This window comes from Poecilia latipinna, unplaced genomic scaffold (assembly GCF_001443285.1).
Source record: "Poecilia latipinna isolate Pla-1442-1.1 unplaced genomic scaffold, P_latipinna-1.0 Scaffold398, whole genome shotgun sequence".
Classification (NCBI taxonomy): Eukaryota; Metazoa; Chordata; class Actinopteri; order Cyprinodontiformes; family Poeciliidae; genus Poecilia; species Poecilia latipinna.
Genome location: NW_015113014.1, coordinates 30395 through 50524, shown reverse-complemented (window position 1 = coordinate 50524; position 20130 = coordinate 30395). Strand labels below are relative to the sequence as shown.

Below are 20130 nucleotides of genomic sequence, written 5' to 3'. Positions count from 1 at the left end.
ACTGAGGTAAATGATGATGGATAAGGATGTAATGCATGAATTAGAACCGTCCTCTTGTTTTCATTAACAAGCAGTCATGTTACTTAAACCAGTTAACACGTAATAGATCACCAGTTTGGAATCCACTTCACATGAATTCATTTGCTGCCTAATTAGTGGTATTATGGTAAATATTGCTTTGCCTCATTTTTGTGTATTTTCTCAACCTAACTGCGTCTTGCATGGAAGCATAAAGTTTACATTTCAAACTGATTGTAACACCCATTGAACCTTTTCATGTTTAATTAGAGACTTTGCTTTATAGATTGAACTGACGGAGGTACAAACTACTAAAGCAGCGACTGAAATGTTATGTACTCCACATATATTGGATGTGGAGTACATATCCAATGTACTTGTTTGATTTCACCTGTGTGTTCTCGTTTGCACATTTTGTGGCCAAAATATGGTGCATGATTGCGTATCAATTTATCGACCATGATTTTATCCAATGTAAGTAAAAAACACCTGGGGGGGTGGGGGGGATAACATAGCACCTTTCAGCCAGAGATAATTCAAAGTGCTTGTACAAAAAAAAAAAAAAGTTAAAAACAACTTACAAGAAGATTAAAAAACAAAAACATCAAGCAGATTAAAAATAGACAGAGTAAATATTAAAAGTTTTAAATATAATATTAAGTGAATAGAATTTAAAAAAATGTAAGAACAGACAACTATAAATAAAAAGTTTTAAATAAACTCCAGGTAGGAGCAGTCTGACAGTGAGCAGGAAGTTTATTCCAGAGAGTTGGAGCATAAGAACTGAAAGCTGCTCCACCGTGTTTAGTTCTGACTCTGGGAATAATTAGTAGGTTTGATTCTGATTATTTTAAAGGTCTGAGTGGAATGTGGGGTTGGAGAAGATCAGAAATGTAGTCTGGGTTTTTATTATAAACCATTAGGGAGATTTTAAATTCTGCTCTTTGAGCAACAGGAAGCCAGTGCAGGGATCTCAGAACTGGAATGATGTGCCAATCTCTTTTTGTTTTAGTAAGGACTCTTGCAGCGGCGCTCTGGAGAAACCGGAGCTGCCTTGTTGCCTTGTTTTGATAATCCAGTAAAAATGCCATTGCAGTAATTGAGTCTGCTAAAAACGAAGGTATGAACTAATTGTTCAGAATCTTGTGGGGACACACAGTAAGTCGTCTAATTTTAACAATACCTTTTAGGTGGCAATATGCAGTTTTATGATAGATTTGATGTGGTTATCAAAGTTCAGATCAGGATCCAATGTTAACCCCAGATTTTCAGAGCATTTTAAACCAACAGATTGAAGGTAGGGGATCATTTTTAAACTATATTAGTCCAAAGACTAATACTTTGGTTTTGTTTTCATTTAGTTGGAGAACATTTTGGCACATCCAGACATTAATCTGCTCAATACATTTAGTGAGTGTTTGAACCTGACCGATGTACAGCTGTGTGTCATCAGGAGGGAAACAGGGCTTCACAAGACGTTCTGTACTGGATTACTAATTTTACATTTTATTTAAAATTATTGATGAATTTTTTTCTTTTATTTGTATGTCCCTCATGAGCTGTGTAATATAAAGTTGTAGCCAATACATGCATCTGTCTTGTAGTGATATCAAAGCACACAAATCTGTCACATATTCAAAACACTGCTGCTTTGTTTGTAAATTTAATCACAAAAACATAAACATGTTGTATTTACAACTAATCAGACCACTGTCTTTTATTTTAATTTTTCCCTAAACAAATGTCTACAATTGATTTGTATCTGATTGGAAAACATCGTAACAGAAATCAGCTGATAGGAGCGAGGCTAAACTTCAGACGGGATCATTGTTTCCACTTCTGACTCGGTGCGGCTTCTGATAATTCTGCGGTCAGAGAGAACAGCTGGTGCAGCTGAAGGCTGCGCACAGTTTGTTTTCTCAAAGTCTTGCAATCTGCAGTTAGTTTATTTTTTAGAGGTCCCAAATTATCCGAATTCCTGTCATAACAGCAGATGACCCTCGCTGCACAACACAAGGCAACAAGACAGTAGTAGGTTTGCTGGGTGGATGATTACCAGAAATAACACAGAGTGGTGGTGGGGAGGAAAGTTGTTGCGGGTGTGGAAGCTCATAGCAACATTAATTTTCCAGTGTTCAATGTTGTGGAACAGCGGTTCCCAGTGTGGACGTCGGGACCCCTCACGGCCTCCTGAGATAAATCTGAACGGGGATCAGGGAGAAGAGGAAGGAATGAAAACATGTCACCGTACACAAAATCATCTTTATTTAGTCCTGAGTTGCCATTCTCTTCCTTTCCCTTTCTGGTGTAGCGAAAGCATAATAACGAATGTGTTGTTTTCGACATTTTAAAAACCTTATTATAATAATGAATGTGACTTGAATAAACAAAATGTTCTGCTTCATAGTGGAACAATTTGGCAGTTTAGTACCAAGTGCTACAGGAATGCAATATTTAAAGTTGTTCAACTATTGATTGCAATAATAATAATAATAATAATAATAATAATAATAATAACATAAATTAACAATGATAAAATTTCTGCCTGCAAATGTTGAGCATAATTCGCAAGTTTAACACAGTTAGACTTATAGATGGAGATCAAACAGCGTACAGGTTGTTTAACTCTGAAACGTAATCAGTGAAATAAAAATTAAGATCTCTATATATGTTTTGAAATTATGGTTAATTATTATGTATTATTAATATCTATCCATCTGATAAGTTTGCCAGTCCATCAAAGGGAAATGTTTTAAATAGTTCTGAACTAATTCCATTTTATTAAGGCCATAAAAAACAATTAACAAACCCTTCTTTTATATTCCAAGATTCAACTCATCTTATTTTTTCTTGAAGTAAAATTGCATGATGACCTAGTTTTATTTTACATTGTGACAAGAAATGCAGAAATCATCAAAACTTTAAAGATCTGTACTTAGAATATTAAAAAGTAACAAGTTAAGCCACCAAACATAAACCTAATGCTGACTTTAATAAGTGTCTGTACAGTTTAGTTAATCGTAATTATTTTTGCAGCGATATTCACTGCAGTACAAAACGACTTCTTTGCAACTGCTTTAAATTGCTATTTTAAGAGGTTATTAATGCACATCGAAACCCAACTGTGTTTAAAATGAATTAATGTTACCAAGTTGTTTATCATGGGTTTATTGCATAATTCAATTGAGATGTGAGCCATTGTCCTGCAGCCCTGCAGTGGGATTTATTCAGGAGATTAGCCTTATCTAATGTCTCATGGTGTTGAAGTTCAGCTACTGTGCAGCTAATTTAAAAAAAAAAAAAAAGGAAAAATGTTTTGCATTCAGAAAGAACATTTCTCAAAACTAAAATATTGAAAAGGCTGAAAGGAAAAAAAAAACTGAATATGCACAAGCAGCTATGTCTCAACGAACAATTCAGGACTGTTGCTATAGATATGCTTGCATGCACTTGAAAACAGGACATACTTCTTACTGAGCCGTGTCCCTACCAAGCAGAGGTGGTGTCTGTAATGAAATGGCTCTTAATAAAGACGGGCCTTGTGATTGTTTACACAAAAAAATACATTTTTCCTATTTTTGTGAACTTGAATTGTACCTTATATCAGAACTTTTCCCTCATAGTTTCTCTGAAAACTGTTTTCCTTTACTAGTCTACATCCCTGCCAACTCATAAAAAAAACTCAACTTTTTCCACTATATTATTACCCCAAACTGCTATTGTGCACAACTGTGTAATAATTGAGAATGTGCAAGCAAAGTTCCCTTTTGCAAATCCATTTTTTCTCTTTATTTGGAGTGCATTACTGAGCTTATATTGGCATAGACCTTGTAAGCAACACAGCATATAGTAAATTTACTTGATATACATATTTACCTGCAGTTTATAATACTGTACCTTGCTTGCACAAAAACATGTACGAATCAGAATCATATTGAAGGTTTTATAACAGATACTTTCACGTTATAACAAAGTAAAAAAACAACAACAATAACAAAAAAAAGGGAGTCGAGGGAAATTTGTGCGAATAAAGAGCCAAAGCTCAGAACAAAAACAGGACAGAGTTGAATATTTCACTGCACAGCTTGTTGGTATGGAAAGGTTTGTGTGATGAAAGTGTCTCTACAGTGACACCAGCCTCGAAAGAACCGGTCATTTTGCTACACATTCGGTGTATCATAAATACATAACTTACCACTTAATGCACTGTAAATAATTAGTTGAAGCTGACATTTCTGTGACCACAGGGCTCATATTGTAAGCTGTGTTTGAAGGATTAGAAACGCTTTTAGAATGTGCATCTGTCTTATTCAGGAACACTCTCTGTAAACAATACGTCAACATGTGGATGGCAGCAGAAAGTACATCTGGTGTCAACAAATGTCTGTGGAGCAGCACGCAACAGCAGTCGATGTCCTGCCTTAAGAAAAAAAAAAAATAATAAAAAAGTTGCAGCGGTCCTTTCCGAGCCAAAGCTGCTGGTTTTCATCAATCCGTTCGTCTTGTTGGGGGAAAGCTTCGTTCAGCTGTTGTTGTACTTTGACTTGTCTTCAAGGCCGATTGGTCTCAGACGCCGCAGGAGGAGGAGTCACAGTAACAGTTTGCTTCAGTAGATCAACATTTATCAGGTCAGCCATCCTTTTATTGTGAATGTGCCGCTGTAAAGAGATGCACATGTTAGTATTTAATGTAACACATTTTTAATGAAGACAGCAATAAAGGAATATATATAATTCAATATTCCTTGCATTTTAATGCCACAAAACCCAGAGATCTTAACAGCACAAATCTAAACAATACCCAATCCATTGTCCAAGTGTTTTATTTGTAACTTTCTAATATAATGAACTTAATAGGAAAGTGCACCGCACCAATAATAATTGGTCGCTTGAACAGCAGAGTGTGCTTATGCTGACATGAATATACTGAATGAATGGAGGACTTTATGGAGCGTGTGCTTGTACATTTCCAGATATTCTCAGTGAAATAAACATTGAGGAGCTTGGTGGATATTTTAGGAGAGTAGATGTCCCTTCATCCACCAAAAACAGCCCCTTTGTTGCTCAGATGCTTTTTCTCAGTGTCTGAGCCAAATGAAATTAGATGTTTTAACTTCTCTTCTCCCCCTCAAACATGTGTCAGAAGCATAAAGTGGCTTTATTAGGGCCAAATGACTTGTTGCTGCGAGTGTGAGAAAAGTGATGCGCTTACAGCGTTTGAGTGGCATGACAGATGGTGTTCTCAAAACAATGTTTTGTTCAGCAGCATTACCGTAGCAAGGATAAAATTTACAAGAAAACACTGACAGTTAGGCTCACTGTGAAATATTTCATAAACAGCTTTCAAGAGAAAAGAGAGTGCTGATGCCAATGTGTGGGAGAGACACCAGACTGGTCAGAAATGCATCAGAAGTAAACACATTTACTCAAATGCTGCCAGAGTTTTAGTGTTTTGTCACAAGCATCCATTTGTTCAAGGCTTTTAAATTAAACAAATGGCACAGAACTGGTTTGTTAGGTCTGCAGAATAAAGTCTGGATTTTTCCATTCCTACTGTTTGGTGATGATTCCCAAAAGCACTGGTATCTAAGTTTGTTGAGTAGCATCGAGTCGTTTTGTTCCAGATTCTCTTCATTTCAGACGTGCCGTGTTGTCGGTAACCAGTTGTATAATTCTGAACATGTCACATTTTTCTCTGAAATACAGATTTGCAAAAGTCCCATAAAAGAAAAAAAAATCAATACTACTTTGTACAAAGTATAATTCTTTCAAAAACTAAAAAAAAAAAACTAAAATAAAAAAAAATTCCTAGGACGGATAAAAAGGAGATTCAACATCATGTTGTAAAAATCAAAAATTTGAGTTTACACTTTTTTTTTTTAATTTATTTTTCATTTTTGTGATCAACTCTAAATTGTCTTTATCCAAGTGATTTAAATGCCTTTGGTTCTTAGAAGTGGCCTGTTTTATTTTCTAACAGAGAAATAAATAGCAAAGCCAGTTCTCTTTACAAGCCTTCAATGGCATGTTTGGGCCAAAGCAGATGTTTTCTGTTCTTTTGTAAATATTTACGTGTGACTGTCTGTGGACAGAGTTTAGAAAACATGATTTTATCACACATGACTAAGAAATGTTCCAAAAATACTCGGATATGTAGGTAAGATCATAAAGAACTGTGACCAAACTTTGAGCAATAAATAACAGGTTATTTCTAGACCAAAGAGCAAACTATGTCCACTGGTCAATGGTACTTAGGTTTTGTGTATATTTGTCACATATTGTATTATTTTACTTACTACTTTCTATATATTTGCTACAGCTCTGTAGAGTTATACTCGGGGGCGTCCAGAATAAAGTATTTTTAAGCTGGTCAGATTCCTATCTCTAGTGTGACTCTGCCGTGTTGGTTTGTTCAAGACACGCCCTGCACAGTATTTCAGTTCCTATCAGAAAAAAAAATATCTGATTCTACTTCTGGTTTTCTTATGAAAAGTAGCATTGCACCTCTTTCCTGTTATTTATTTTTCTGGCTAATTACAGAATGTTCCCTCATCTTCTTTCTTCTGTGCCCTCCTGCCTCCCAACAAGACACGCAGTGTGATGCTATCGGCTCCACAGTGCGTGCCCTTACAGGAAGAAATAAACTAACTCAAATTGTAAGCTTCACGGAAGAGCAAATGTTCCTGTCTGGGAAAGGAATAAGAGAAACAGTTTACAACGCGGCTCGTTTTTGATTCGTTCTTTTGTGTGTGTTCTCCTAAGCCTGTGATTTTTGTGGCATCTTCAAGTCATTTCATTAAACATTATAGTGGTCGTCTCGAGGACCTGTCTGCAGTTTTGTCCTGCCTCCAATCTATGAAAGAAATTTTGTTTCTTTTTAAGACCAGATCATAAAGTAACTCAGATCAATTTTTAACCATATTTTAGTTATGTGTTTTTTGTTTGTGTGTGTGTGTGTGTGTGTGTGTGTGTGTATGGGCTACATTTTGTCATGGATTCAAAAGTAGACAGAAAACTATTGTTTTAGAAATATTTAAAATCCATATATAATTACAAATTTAAATAGCCTTTATAGACTGTTGAATTTTGCATTTGTACTCAGAATCCACAAACAACCAAGAAGTAAAGATTTGAAAAATATAAACTACACTTGAGAATCCTTCATATATTCAATATATTAGTTGCATGATATGTAGAGACAAACGTCAAAATGGTAACTATCATAATATTGTTAGTCAACTAATAAAATATGATACATAGTCGAATCATTACATTTTCTATTGTTTCTCAGATTTTCAAGTAATCAGGAATTTTTAGCCAAAATTCTCAAAAAAAAAAAAAAAGAATAAATAAGTAATAAAATGCAAAGTGTATGGAACTTTACATCTCATCTGATTCTGTTGTGTCTCATGGACTATTGCTGGACTTACTGATAAAATAAAACCATCTTTATAATATGGTTTTAGGCAATAAGCGCCTAATGTTTAGGCTCTTATTGCCATGAAACATTAAAGGATGTTGTGAGCGTCTATACCAGGGGTCCCCAAACTACGGCCCGCGGGCCGGATCCGGCCCACCACGTCATTTGGTCCGGCCCCCTGAACAATGCCGGATCTGGCCCGCCTCCTCTGGCCCGCCTCCTCATACCAGAGAGCATTCAGTGTTTTTTTTCCATATAATGTATTTTCTGGTTTTTATGTGGATTTTTCTTCAACCACCAGGGGGCTCTTGAGCAGATGTGAAACTAACTTTCCCTCAATGGAATATATACTAGTCAGTCCCAGTCACCGTTTCACTCACGGTTTTTTCCATTTGCATTCTGGGTAAAAATCTATCTAAAAGCGCGAATGTGTCGGACAGCAGAATTAGTGTGACACTAATGCTACAAAGATCTTCCACTGTCTGTCTAAACTAAGAGAAAACTAAGAAAACATTTTTCTATTGTCCTAAAGGAGATTATCTATGTCCAGCTTTCGATACAGACAGAATGTCGAGAATGGTAAACAACAAATTAGCTTGTATTTGAACAGCCTGCATGGGGATCACATCACAAAGCTCAATATTAGGCAGAGGACATTTTGCATTGGTTGAGTGAATGGCACAAGTTTGAAGCAATTGGCTTCTGTAACCCCTACAGTGTGATCTCCGTTGATGGACTTGAATGATGTGAAAAGAAAGAGTGATATATAATTGGGTGTTTATGGTTATGGGTTTATTGTGAAACTGTGAGCTTAAAGGGGATAGAGTATCTGACCTGCTAAAAGACAATGGAACAAGTCTTTAACCAAGGTAGCATCAATTTAAGACACAACATGAGGCTGAGGGATGAACGAGACCAAATTCAAAAAGCATCACTGAGGTAAAAGAAATCAGAAATATAAATACCAGTTAACAGTTTCTGCTCAGTTTGGCCCATCACCATTGGCAGCTTCCACATCGGCCCCAGCAGAACCACCTGGTTGGACAGGTTCAAATTGGTGGGGTGTTCGTCCGTTTGGCGTTCTTGCAGGTACATCAAGGTCAGCGTTTGTCCTGACTTTCTCTTCCTTGCAGGATAAATCGCCAACGAAGTCTTCGGTATTGGAGCTGGACACAGAAATTAATGTAACAACTGTGAGCTGCAAACGGAAACAAAATGATTTTTCCTGAAAGTGTGTGTATGTACATAGCATTCACTTTAGCTACTGTTGTAATGGTAAACAAAGCCATTTCATCTTACAGTTTGCACCACATCTAAACACCTAAAAGTTTTCTTTGTGTTCCTGGAGACTTGCCAAACTCTTGGATGCTGGAAGTTTCTGATGTCGTGTGATTGGTGCAGATATCATAAAGGCATCAAAGGCAGTGTTACCCACAGGTCAACAGCTCCATGTTTTCCTTTATCCTGCTTCTCGTTTCATGCTCTCTTTGGTCTGATCTCACTGTAAGCTAACTAAATGCACAGCGGACAAGGTACTGTGTGAAGTCGGATAGGAAGTACAATTAGCACGCTGAGGAGAAAATCTAAAAATTATAGAGTTCATAACTCAGGAGTCTGCAGGGCCCCTACTATAACACATTCAAAGTGGAAAGTTGCTTCAATGCATGCCTGATTATATGCGCTCCGTGCAGAACCCCTTTTAACAATGGGTCATATCACATGGAAGACGACACACTTTAGCGGTTTAAAAAAAGAAAAAGAAAGAAAAATAATTACCCTACACATTGTGTAACAAAGTAGAAAAACTTTTGAATACTTTTCACTGGTTTTCCCTCAGGCTTTTTCTAAACAGCAACCATAAGATACATTTCCAATTATTTCCACCAATTTAGCCAACTCTATGGCACGACTGGTTTTAATAACACAGTGCTGTGGTTATTTACAGTGCAGACTTGTGTTATTTATAAATATCTAGCTTCCTTCTCATGAGCCGTCAACTTGCATGATATTTTCAGAATCAGAGTCGTGAACCCGACGGGTGTAATCAGTCTGTATTTTCTCTCATGTCATCTTAGTTCTTCTGACATGTTTGGCTTTATTTATAGCTCTCTGCATAAAAAAATTAAATAAAGGAAAATCTATATGCTTTGCACTTTGATTATATTTTAGCCCTGCAACTAAAATTAATATTCTCCTGGCAACGTTTTAATTCTACTAACCAATCAGACTTATTTGAAGTTTAGAGCAGAGCTGCTTAAACTATTTATATTTCCTTAGGCTCTCTAGTCTGCATCTGACTAACCTCCCTTTAAATCCTAAAAGTCCAACCACCATTTTATTGAATAGACAGACAAGATGATGTTGCTTTAAGTCTAAATGTAAAACATAAATTTATGGTTGAAGAATTAAAGGGGGAAAGAGATCAATAGACTGACTGCATGCTTATTTCAGAATAAACCTGCATGTGCAGTGAAGAAGGGAAAAGGAAAGAAGACAACCTTTTTATTTTTAAATATTGTTGTAAAATCTGTGCTTTGGGATACAAAATCAATCCTGAGTAAGAACCAAATTAACTTTTTTAGATCTATTACACAAGACACAACAAGAACGTTACCCGACATAATTATTGACATAGCTGTTCTGGGTTTTACAATTTTAGACAGAGGAGTCGCTCGTAAACCGGTTCCTGTCTTACTAAGATGATTAGTTTTTGTAATCAGATCCTCTTAAAACTGGAAAGTAGAAGAGCAGAGATTATTGCAGAGTTATTGAAATACCTGATGGCATGTAACAAAGTTTTTAACATTGCCCCTACACTCAAACAGAAGGAAGACATAGGTTCACGAAGTTGAAGTTATTTATTTGGCTCATAAAGCTAATGGGACTATATCTGTTTGTGTAATCACAAAGATGATCTGTGCAGGTATTTTATATACTTTCCACTGTTCCACCTTAAATTCCCAAAGAGGGGCAGAACTCAGCGCCGTTTTTAAATAATAAAAAGGGAAATGTTGGCAGATTCCCCATATCATTTCAAGAAACCTCTGCATAAAATTTCTACAGCCTGCTTCTTCCTTTTTCTAAAAAATAAATATTAAATGTTCCATTGAGGAAAATGTTTTCATGTTCTGCTGTTTTCAAAAACATTCATGCAAAATTAGAAATATGCTCCTTCAACAACAGCATAGGATAAATGTTATATTAAGTATTTATCACTTGTTAGTGATGACATAGATTGGACATAGAGGTTTTGCAGTTCAAGACAAAAATGATTTAGTATGATCTTCTGGTGATCAGAAAAACCCTCAGTGGTTTTCATTTTTTAATAGTTTAATTTTTAGCCTTTATTGAACCAAGAAAAAACTCACTGAGATTCAAAATTTTATGCTTGCATAACTTTACTAAATATTTCAGTTCTGTCTTTTGTGTCTGATGCAGTCTTCATTAATGTTTTCTTAACTACATTTTCAAAACCTCAGCTTTATAAAAATCTGAGTTGCAGTCACAGCATGTTTCTGTAAATCTAATGGCTTTAATAGTTTTGTGCTGTAGCATGGCGTGTCTACATTTATTTGACATCAGGAAATGAGTCTTCATTCCTGTTCTATTCTCATCCTCCAGTTAAATTGCATAGCCTAGTAGGTTAAAAATGTCTACTTTCCATTTTATTATTATAATTATTATTATTGTTTTGGTCCCTCAGTTATCCATAAATCATCTGCTTATAAAAAAGATTATTTACAAATACACAGAAACTCTGGTTTGCAATAACCTCTGAAATGTGAATTGCCTACGATTTCAAGTTCAACATGACAGACAAAGCAAATACAAAACTCTGAAAATCCCTTTTTAAATGCTACACCCATGTGGTTCTTAAACTGTGATAGGCTACAGAAGACAGTTGTGATAATTGTTTTCTTTAAGTGGTGCTAAAACAAATTGAAGTCAGCACTCTGGAAAGTAAACAAAGCAAAGTAACCAGGATGTAGGGTTAGGTGGTGACTGCCACAAAAACATGAGTTGTCTTTGCTTTTACCTGAACTACTGAAAGTAAAGTCAGAGAAGGGAATATTTCCAGATCTCTATGTTGAAACTGAGGCTGATAATAGCAAACCAAGATCTGGTTCTATGAGCCATCTATCTGCTCCTGTAATCAGAACTTTAATCTGGGAATTGCATCAAATAAACAAGCCTTTTCCAACCTCAAGTCAACAAAAGTCAACTGGTTTGTTGACTTTTGGTACGCTAACTGTTAGGTTCAGGAACAAGCTAAGCTCTGTTAGCATTACCCGCTAATAGCAATGTAGTTCCTTGAACTTTATACATGCAAACAATAAAAGGATTGTGTTCGCTAACAGTGGTTGTCATGTATCTGTCAAATGTGCAACAAACATTTCATTATTCATTCATTCATTTTACTTTATTTTGGACATATATAAACGGAAAACAACACAGTTTAAAAACATTTCTACAGGGGCTCAAATACCCCTGAGTCCACAAAGTACAAAATTAAAAGTAAAAGGGTTGGTCAGTGTATCCATCATGCAGTTTGCTGCACAGCCTACACCCACATCTGTACGTGAGGTTACACTGTAACACAGGGCATGTAGGCATCTGAGTCTACAAACATTTGGCTCACACTGCCCTCAGCAGCCTCCATGTACCATCAATAAATGCCACAGGTATTCACAGGACATCAGGTTGGAGTCCACTCTGCTCAGCACAGCCTTGGTGGTGCTTCGCTTAGGATCATATTTTATGTTAAAATTTCCTTCCTATCCAAACACAAATGCAGCAGCTCTTTGTAGGCTAGCAATATACAGTAAGAACAAAAAGTTACTAAATCATCAGCATACCTTAAGTGGTTGATGATCCCGTTACTAACAGCCCGTTCCACAGTAATTTAAAAGCATTGACAAATTGTCCAGGTTTACCTTGGATGCTATCCTGTCTTACACCATCTGAGACACCGAAAGGAACTGATACAGAGCTTCCCCATTTTATGTACATTGACTGATAAACACACCAAAAAGTAAGAATTTTGACCAGACTTTATACAACTTTTGAAATAACTTGTCGGCATCAATTAAACATGTGAAAATGGTATTGTTGTGTCTGTTGTACAGCTCTAAAGTTTCTGTTAAAGCAAAAATATACATATTCATTTAATGTCTGATTGAGAGCAGACTACATTTGTTGATTGGCCAGTGATTAACGTCACTGCGAACTCTAAACAACTATTCAACCACTGCAGAAGACATGCTTCCATCAGAGAGCTGCACAGTCTGAAAGAGCGAACTTTTGAGTTTAATCTTGAGCAACGCCAGGAACTCATGGCTCAACTTTTAGAGCTGAATTGTCGTGATTTAGCAGCCCTCCAAGCAAGTCTCTCTGAAGAACTGGGATGCAATGAAAAAGTCAGAAACTGTGCAGTGTGGAGTTAGTTTTGCGCCGACCGGTGTGAAAATAAAAATAATTTGAACTGTTCTCATTATCTTTGGGTCAGCAATGAATTTAAGACAAAATTAAATGTCTGATTTTATCTCAGTCCATCTAAAACACAGTCTTGAAGTTCTCCATTGCTGAGTGTTGCTGCAAACATAATCAGAGAGCCGACCCATATTAACACCCACAATAGCGAGGAACAGAGATTTTGCAGAAGCCCCAAACTGGGGCAGAACTGAACCAGACATTAACTGGTTGGAGGAAAACTTGACCATGGACAAGTGACTGTAGTTATTTCATTTCACCAGCTTTATCAATTGGAACTGAAAAGACAGACAATAATGTGTCAGGTAACGCTCCAGTTTCCTGCTCGCATATTTTAAATGATCAGCAGATTCTGTCTGTCCCACATGCCTTGCTGTTGTCCAGCTTCATCACAACCTCTTGTGGAGACACAGCCACATTTTTATTTTTATCAATACTGCCAACAATAAATTAATTTATTTTAGCAGTATTAAAAATGTCATAAGAAACGTTTATGCCACAACTTTGTAATCTGCTTTACTCTGCTCATACCATCAATATGTGCTCGTAAGGACTTTTGTTTTTGTAACTCATTCTTTTAAATTATTTCTAGAAGTCCACAGGGCTACTTGTTTGTAATTTCCATACACACAAATAGAAAACCGCACTTTTGGACTACCTGATTTAACCCAGGCCAGGCCCTGCTTGCATAACCATAACTCTCCTCAACATGCTCATTTCAGCCTCATTTAGCTTTGCACTTCTTATTCTTACACAGATGTTGACTGAGATAAAGTGAGAATTTTGTCACACAGTGGGGACGATTCAGCTAGATTTTATTACATAATCTATTTTTAAATGCATAACAGCCATGTTAGAGTTCGAAGTCAGGGTTGGCAAGAAATTTGGAAGTTTCTGAAAAATTAGGCTTTAATGGAAGTCTTTTGTATTTTCCAACATAACACTTTAAATCTCAACACTTGTGTCAAAGAACCATACAGAATGACGCCACATCTTTCACTAAACATTTAGTGCAGTGCTTTTTTTTCTTTCTGCAATGTCTTTATGCAGGAAAAAAAAACAACAAACTGTAGCATGGTGATGGGACTACAGTTTTAGAAGTCATGGAGTAAAATCTTCAGAGAATTGTGTTTGCCATGTAACATGTGTGCGTGACACAAGCCAAAGGTGTGCTCTAAATGTTGATGAGGGCAGTGCTGATGTGCCAGCATGTACTCTATGAAAAAAAAAAAAAAAAGTAACTATTGATAATGTCTCCACGCAGAGCGGCCTTTCCAGCCCGGTGGCTTCTCATCTCTGAGGATGTATCACTGTCATTAATCTGCCCTGCATTACGCCGTCTCATGCTTTAATTGTTGCCAAAGTTGTCAGTTTTACAGGAACTAAGCTGCCCAGTTGTGCTTTTATTTTTGACGTAGAAAGTGCTGAAATGGACTGCTCCTTTGAAAAATGGTAGTATTAGCTCTCCAAAGCATCTTTTTTTTCTCTCGCTCTTTTTTCGGAGATTAGTGTGTATTTGGAAAAGATTATGATTTCCTTTATTAAAGCCCATCTTTAGGTCTTTCACTCGTCAGCCTCATATTTGATCGACTGCTCCCGCTTACGTTTGTAATCCTGCTCGGAGCGTAGGGTGAGTCGGCTGAGCCTTCCCTTGGGCTGATTTACTGCAGAACACACCGAGCTCCTTTTATGGAAGACTTTTATACGGCCCTAAATATCCTTTGTATTGTGTGCCCATGGATGTCTTTAATTTATGGCTGAGGTGTCGTCACAAATTACACGTAGTGTGTAGAGTAAATATTTAATAATAATTTTATGGCGCATTCCCTGCCCAGGTATTACCAACATGCGGTCTTGTCATGAGGGAGTTGACAGTGGTTGGATAAAATAAAATAAAAAAAAATAATTAAGTAAGAGATTCAGAACTGATTGGGTCTAGAGAACTTAATCAGAATTTTTTATTTACAAAAATATTATAAATTCTGATAAAATGTAGTTTTTCTGATCTAAAGATGAACATAAATTAGAAAATAATTTATTTTTCAAATTATTTTTGTAGTTCTTGTATCTCACTTTCATTCTATTTACAAATACTGTTATGACATATGACTGCCGCTACACTGTGTACAGTCGGTCTACTGACAGCCAGCGTATTAGATCAGCTATGAATCAAATACGGAGCTCCCCAGCCCCAGCTGCCTCAGCCCAACAGGGATGATCTCATTGGCTGTCAGTCTTGTAAACAGGCTGTCTTGTTATGAGGGGGAAGTCTTGTGCATTAGTGATAAAAGATTTATCTGTTGCAGGGAGCGTTGGGCAGGGCTCGCTGAGGCCCACCGACAGGCTGAAGCCCACAACATTTAGATGTCGACCCCTGTGCACCATGTGATCGGACCAATCAGCCTCCAGCAACTGATTAAATGGAAAAACTCTTTATGGGTTCTTTTAAACCATCTGCTGTAATGCTAAGTGTACTTTTAGATTAATCACATGCACCTGTAAATTAATTTAAAAATAACCCACCTATTATTTCGGGGTTTTTCTATCTAAAACACCTATATTTTTTTTGTTTACTTTTATATGTGAAAGTGTAATATTTAATGCAGAGAGGAATATAGGAATCAAAATATGAACTTCAGTCCTCTTCAGAATAGATTTTCTTTTACCGTGCTGCTCACTATATTTCACTCTTCAGCCAAAATAAAGCAAATTTCAAGAGTGTTCAAATATAGAAAAGTATCGTTATTGCTTTAAGGATGTTTTATGTTCTTAAACTTGGGAATTTCAAAACAAAATTAGTTTCTGAGCAAAAACAAGTATTTTGTAAAATCTAGAAACATAAGATGCATGTTAAAAGTTTAAAGATGATCAAACTAAATCAATTATACCTTGACTTTTTTGTGAGAAAATGGGGAGAAAGAGGTTTATTCAAACTTTAAATCCTCAAAAGTGCAACATTTTCAGATCACTAACTGATGTAAAAGCATTATGTAGATTTTTATTGTAAAAATAACTTCAGCATTCCAGTGTGAAACCAAATCAAATATGCTATATGCAGCCCTTTACTGCCTGTGTATTTATCTAAAACATGAAAATGACACTGATTCCCTGTGAAATTGATTCTGAGCTGTATATTTTCCCATCATTGCATCAACATGTTGGAGATCCTCTTACGTATCACATGTTGGACACATGGAGGAACAAAACAACAGCGTCTACAATAAAGATATTTGCAAAGCTTTTTGAATAACCTCACTGCTCTTTCAGTCGATCCCATTTAAATTTAACTTGAATCCAAAATAGAGTGAAGTAACTACAAAATTATCCTCACTTATATGTAAAAGTTTATGGAAATAAGCTCTTTTTAAATATTTTTATGTTGTGTTTTTTTGTTGTTTTGACATGTTTACATCCACAATGACAATAATTGACTGTGGTTTTAAAGTTGCACTTAATTGCGTACTGACAGAAAGTAATTTTGCGTCAGGATGCATACTGTTGGTTGATGCACTTCCAGACTGAAAATGGCCAGTTATCAAAATTTTAATGCATTTATTTAATAAAAAAAATCACATTTTTCATTGTTTGGCTTGCTGATTACTGATAAGAGCTGATCAAGATTAATTTGTCGGATTGCAGTCTCTTCCAACTAGCTCAGTTTCTGCCTAATGGAAAGTGTAGTGTTAGCATCTTCAGACATTGAATAAACTATTGGAGCTTCATGAGTTATACCTGTACGGCTGGAATGAATGAATAAAAGAATGGCAAAGTCGTAAACAGAAAAAAAAAAGAGAGAGAAACTTACATTTGGGATTCTGGTTCAAAACAGTCGGTGAACTGTGTGCTGCCATTGGACTGCGAAAGACCGATAGACATCTCGTCACTTCTGCTGCCCAGGCTGCCACTGCCGCCAGTCCTACCGCCTGGAGACTTTTGGAAAGACTCCTCATTGCCCGACTCAGTTTGCCACAGAAAACAGGAGCAGCGAGTCCGCAGTTCCTTATAAAAAGAGTTTAACCACACCGTGGACAGCCACGAGCAGCCGATTAGGTTCTTGAAAGCAGTTCGAAACTCTGGACTCCTGCAGTAGATGATGGGATTGAGACCAGAGTTGATGTAACCCAGCCAGTTCAAAGACAAGAACAGCCGATTGTCCAATTGTGTTTCGTTAAAAGCTTGGATAATGTTGGCAACAAAGAACGGCAGCCAGCATATCGTGAAGGTCCCCATGATGATGCCCAAAGTCTTGATGGCTCTGAGTTCACCAATCAGCAGTCGTGACGGTCTCCTCTTGGTGCTCTTCCTCCTCACCACGTTGTTGAAGCTGTTGGAGCCCATGCATGCTGGAGGCAGGAGATTGTTCAAGTTGGAGCCACTTTGAGTCTGTGCAGGGCATTCGTTCTGCAAACGTGGCCGAGCTTTCTTTATGAGCTTGACCTGTCGTGCAGCAATAACAAAGACTTGTGCGTACACAGCTATCATTATTACCAGTGGAATATAAAAAGAGACTAACGAGGATGAAATAGCATATTCTTTGTTAACCACAAAGTCACAGCAGTTATAATCTTCATAACAACTGCTGTTGTCTTTTTGCCACAATTTTTTATCTATCATCATAATTGGTACAAACGAAATTAAAGTAGACACAACCCAGACTACACAGACTATCACTCGTGCACGAAATTTACAGAGTAGAACTGTGTATCGCAGTGGTCTTGTAATGGCTACATACCGATCGACAGCGATGACACAAAGCGTTTCAATGCTTGCCGTCACACACAGAATGTCGATTGAAGTCCAGAGGTTACAGAATGTATCGCCAAGCTGCCAGTTACCTGTCTGGACATAAATGGCCCCAAGTGGGACCACGAGGACCCCCATGATGAGGTCTGCACATGCCAAGGACATGATTAAGATGTTTGTTGAAGTCTGTAATTGTGGGGTTCGTGCCACAGCGATGATGACCAGCAGGTTTCCAACAACAGTGACCAGGATGATGATGACCGCCATGACGGAGAACCACTCTCCCGGTGGATTAAGGTATGTTTCAAATGTTTCGTTTGAGGAATTCATCTTTCATTGGCTCAACTCACCACAAGTTGAAGACGTCCAAAGATCACCAAAAAGACAGATTTGACTCAAAAAATCACACACATAAATCCGCTCAACACAGTGTTTGCAGTTTTTCCCCTGCAAATTATTTCTCTTCCTTGCACAGAATGCTCACATGTCGCACCTTGGGAGTTCTGCTCTGGCAGCCCTCAAATGGGAGTGGTGGTTCTCCATCTTTCCAAAATAAGCAACATATTCTCCCAAGCGATGAATCCAAACTGTCCACAGAACTAAAAAAGTTCCATCAAGTTCATGAGTCCAGGAAAAATTTAATAGTATCAAGTAAAAAAAGTTTTGGAGTGCGAAAAGTTTCGCTTTGACCATTTAAATCTGTCCACCGAGTGCAGTTTTCTGAAGAATCTTGTTATGACCACAATGCAACAGTTGAGCTGTGTGGAGATCAAGCAAACACTGACGCCTTTTCAAGAACAACCAGAGTGACTTCAAACTCTTCTCTCTCTCTCTCTCTCTCTCTGTGCAGGTTCCATAAGATTGTATTGGTGGTAATCACACCCTGACTGGAGACAGAGAGGAGGAGCCTAACTGTGTGTGTGCGCGTGCGGGTGTGAGTGCGGGTGCATGTGTGTGTGTGTAAGCGGTTCAGGGATCAGCACCCTGATAGAGCTGTGCATATGTGAAAAGTCACACAGAGAAACTTTGGTTCATGTACAATTAAAACCAAATATCTACATATATATATATTGATATAAATTACCTAAAGAAGCAAGGCATTTTTCTCTTGACATTAAATCAGCAGAAACCTTATTTTAAATAATTTAATTTTATTAAAATTATTTGTTTTTGCTCAATGCCAGAATACTGTGGAAGAGATTTTTCTTTCCTACCGTCGTCAAAGGGAAAAGTTTACATTTTATAAAACTATTATCTATTTAAACAATTTCAATGGAATACCTAAAAGGGACTGTCATGGCGTTATACCCTTCTGATAATTTAACTTACACGATTTGAGTAAAATGGAGGCACGTTTGGGAATGTCATTTAATAAAGCACATCTAACACATTGATTTAGTGTGTGATGTAATGGCTAAATTAACAGAAGTCAGTCAAGATGTAAGGAAATGAGTTATGGACCTTCACAAATCTGATTCATCCGTTTTTTCTGATTTGTAACCAGCAGCTTCTCTTTCCTATATGTGTTCTGATGAACTCCCCAAACTTCACACACAAGTAAGCAGTCACAGAAAACGAGCTGATGGATAAATATTTAAGTAAGTGTTTTTGTAATTACAACTTATGTGGCCCATCAATCATGAGTTATGTATTTTCCATTACTCCCCTGTTTTATTTACCCTGTGAAAAATAATGCAAGTTTGCTAAGTAGAATTATATAATCGGAATTCTATAAATAGCCACAGTATCTCAGCTGTCATCATGTTAAAGAGGGGCACACCCTGGTCAGTCTGCCAGTATGTTGCAGAGACACAATCATTCTCTCACATTAACGTCAGCAATCACTCTAAAAACAAAAATACATGTTCTTAGACTCCAAGAGGACAAGATTTACACTCAGAGAAAATCACAGTTAAAAGTTGCTTGTTACGAAACTGCTAAATTACGTAAGGGCAACTACACAAGAAAACATTATGCACTTATTAATCTAAAAGTTGAATTGCTTAATTGTTATTTTGATTGTTTATCTCTAAACCTCCAAATGAATTCTGCAGATGCAGCTTGTGGTCAGCACTTCAGACCACAAGGCATTTATTACCAAACCGCAAAGAAAGGGAAATAAGTGCCCTCGGTTTGACTCACAGCTGTAAAGAAAATAATAGATTGCTATCTCTCTGTTGCACAATACAGTGTGCCGAGGAAGAACAATCAGGCAAATACCTTACATGCGATTCTCTTAAGATAACCAACACTGTGCTCTTCTGCTGAGCTGTTTTGTCACTAAGCAGTTCCTTCTTTGGTTTGAATCCCTCTATGTCTTCAGCTGCAGCTCCTCTGTGCCTACTCCCACGTTGAGTTTTATATCTACAGGACTTATGAATATTTGCTTTCCTCCTTTTAGTTCGTTGTAGATGTTTTTGTGTCAATATATCACACACAAACAGTCAGTGAGAATTGTTA

The 20130-nt window shown here is 37.1% G+C and overlaps 1 protein-coding gene across 1 annotated transcript; it reads right to left on the bottom strand.

Annotated features, from left to right (window-relative positions):
* Positions 1 to 1083: 1083 nt before the first annotated feature.
* adrb3a (adrenoceptor beta 3a) lies at positions 1084 to 18604 on the bottom strand. Its single transcript, XM_015037206.1, has 3 exons — positions 16733 to 18604; positions 8403 to 8603; positions 1084 to 4676 (listed from the first exon to the last, which is right to left on the bottom strand). Exons 1-2 carry the CDS (start codon positions 17998 to 18000, stop codon positions 8420 to 8422), a joined length of 1452 nt encoding a protein of 483 aa, XP_014892692.1. The 5' UTR covers positions 18001 to 18604; the 3' UTR covers positions 1084 to 4676; positions 8403 to 8419.
* Between the last annotated feature and the right edge of the window lie 1526 nt (positions 18605 to 20130).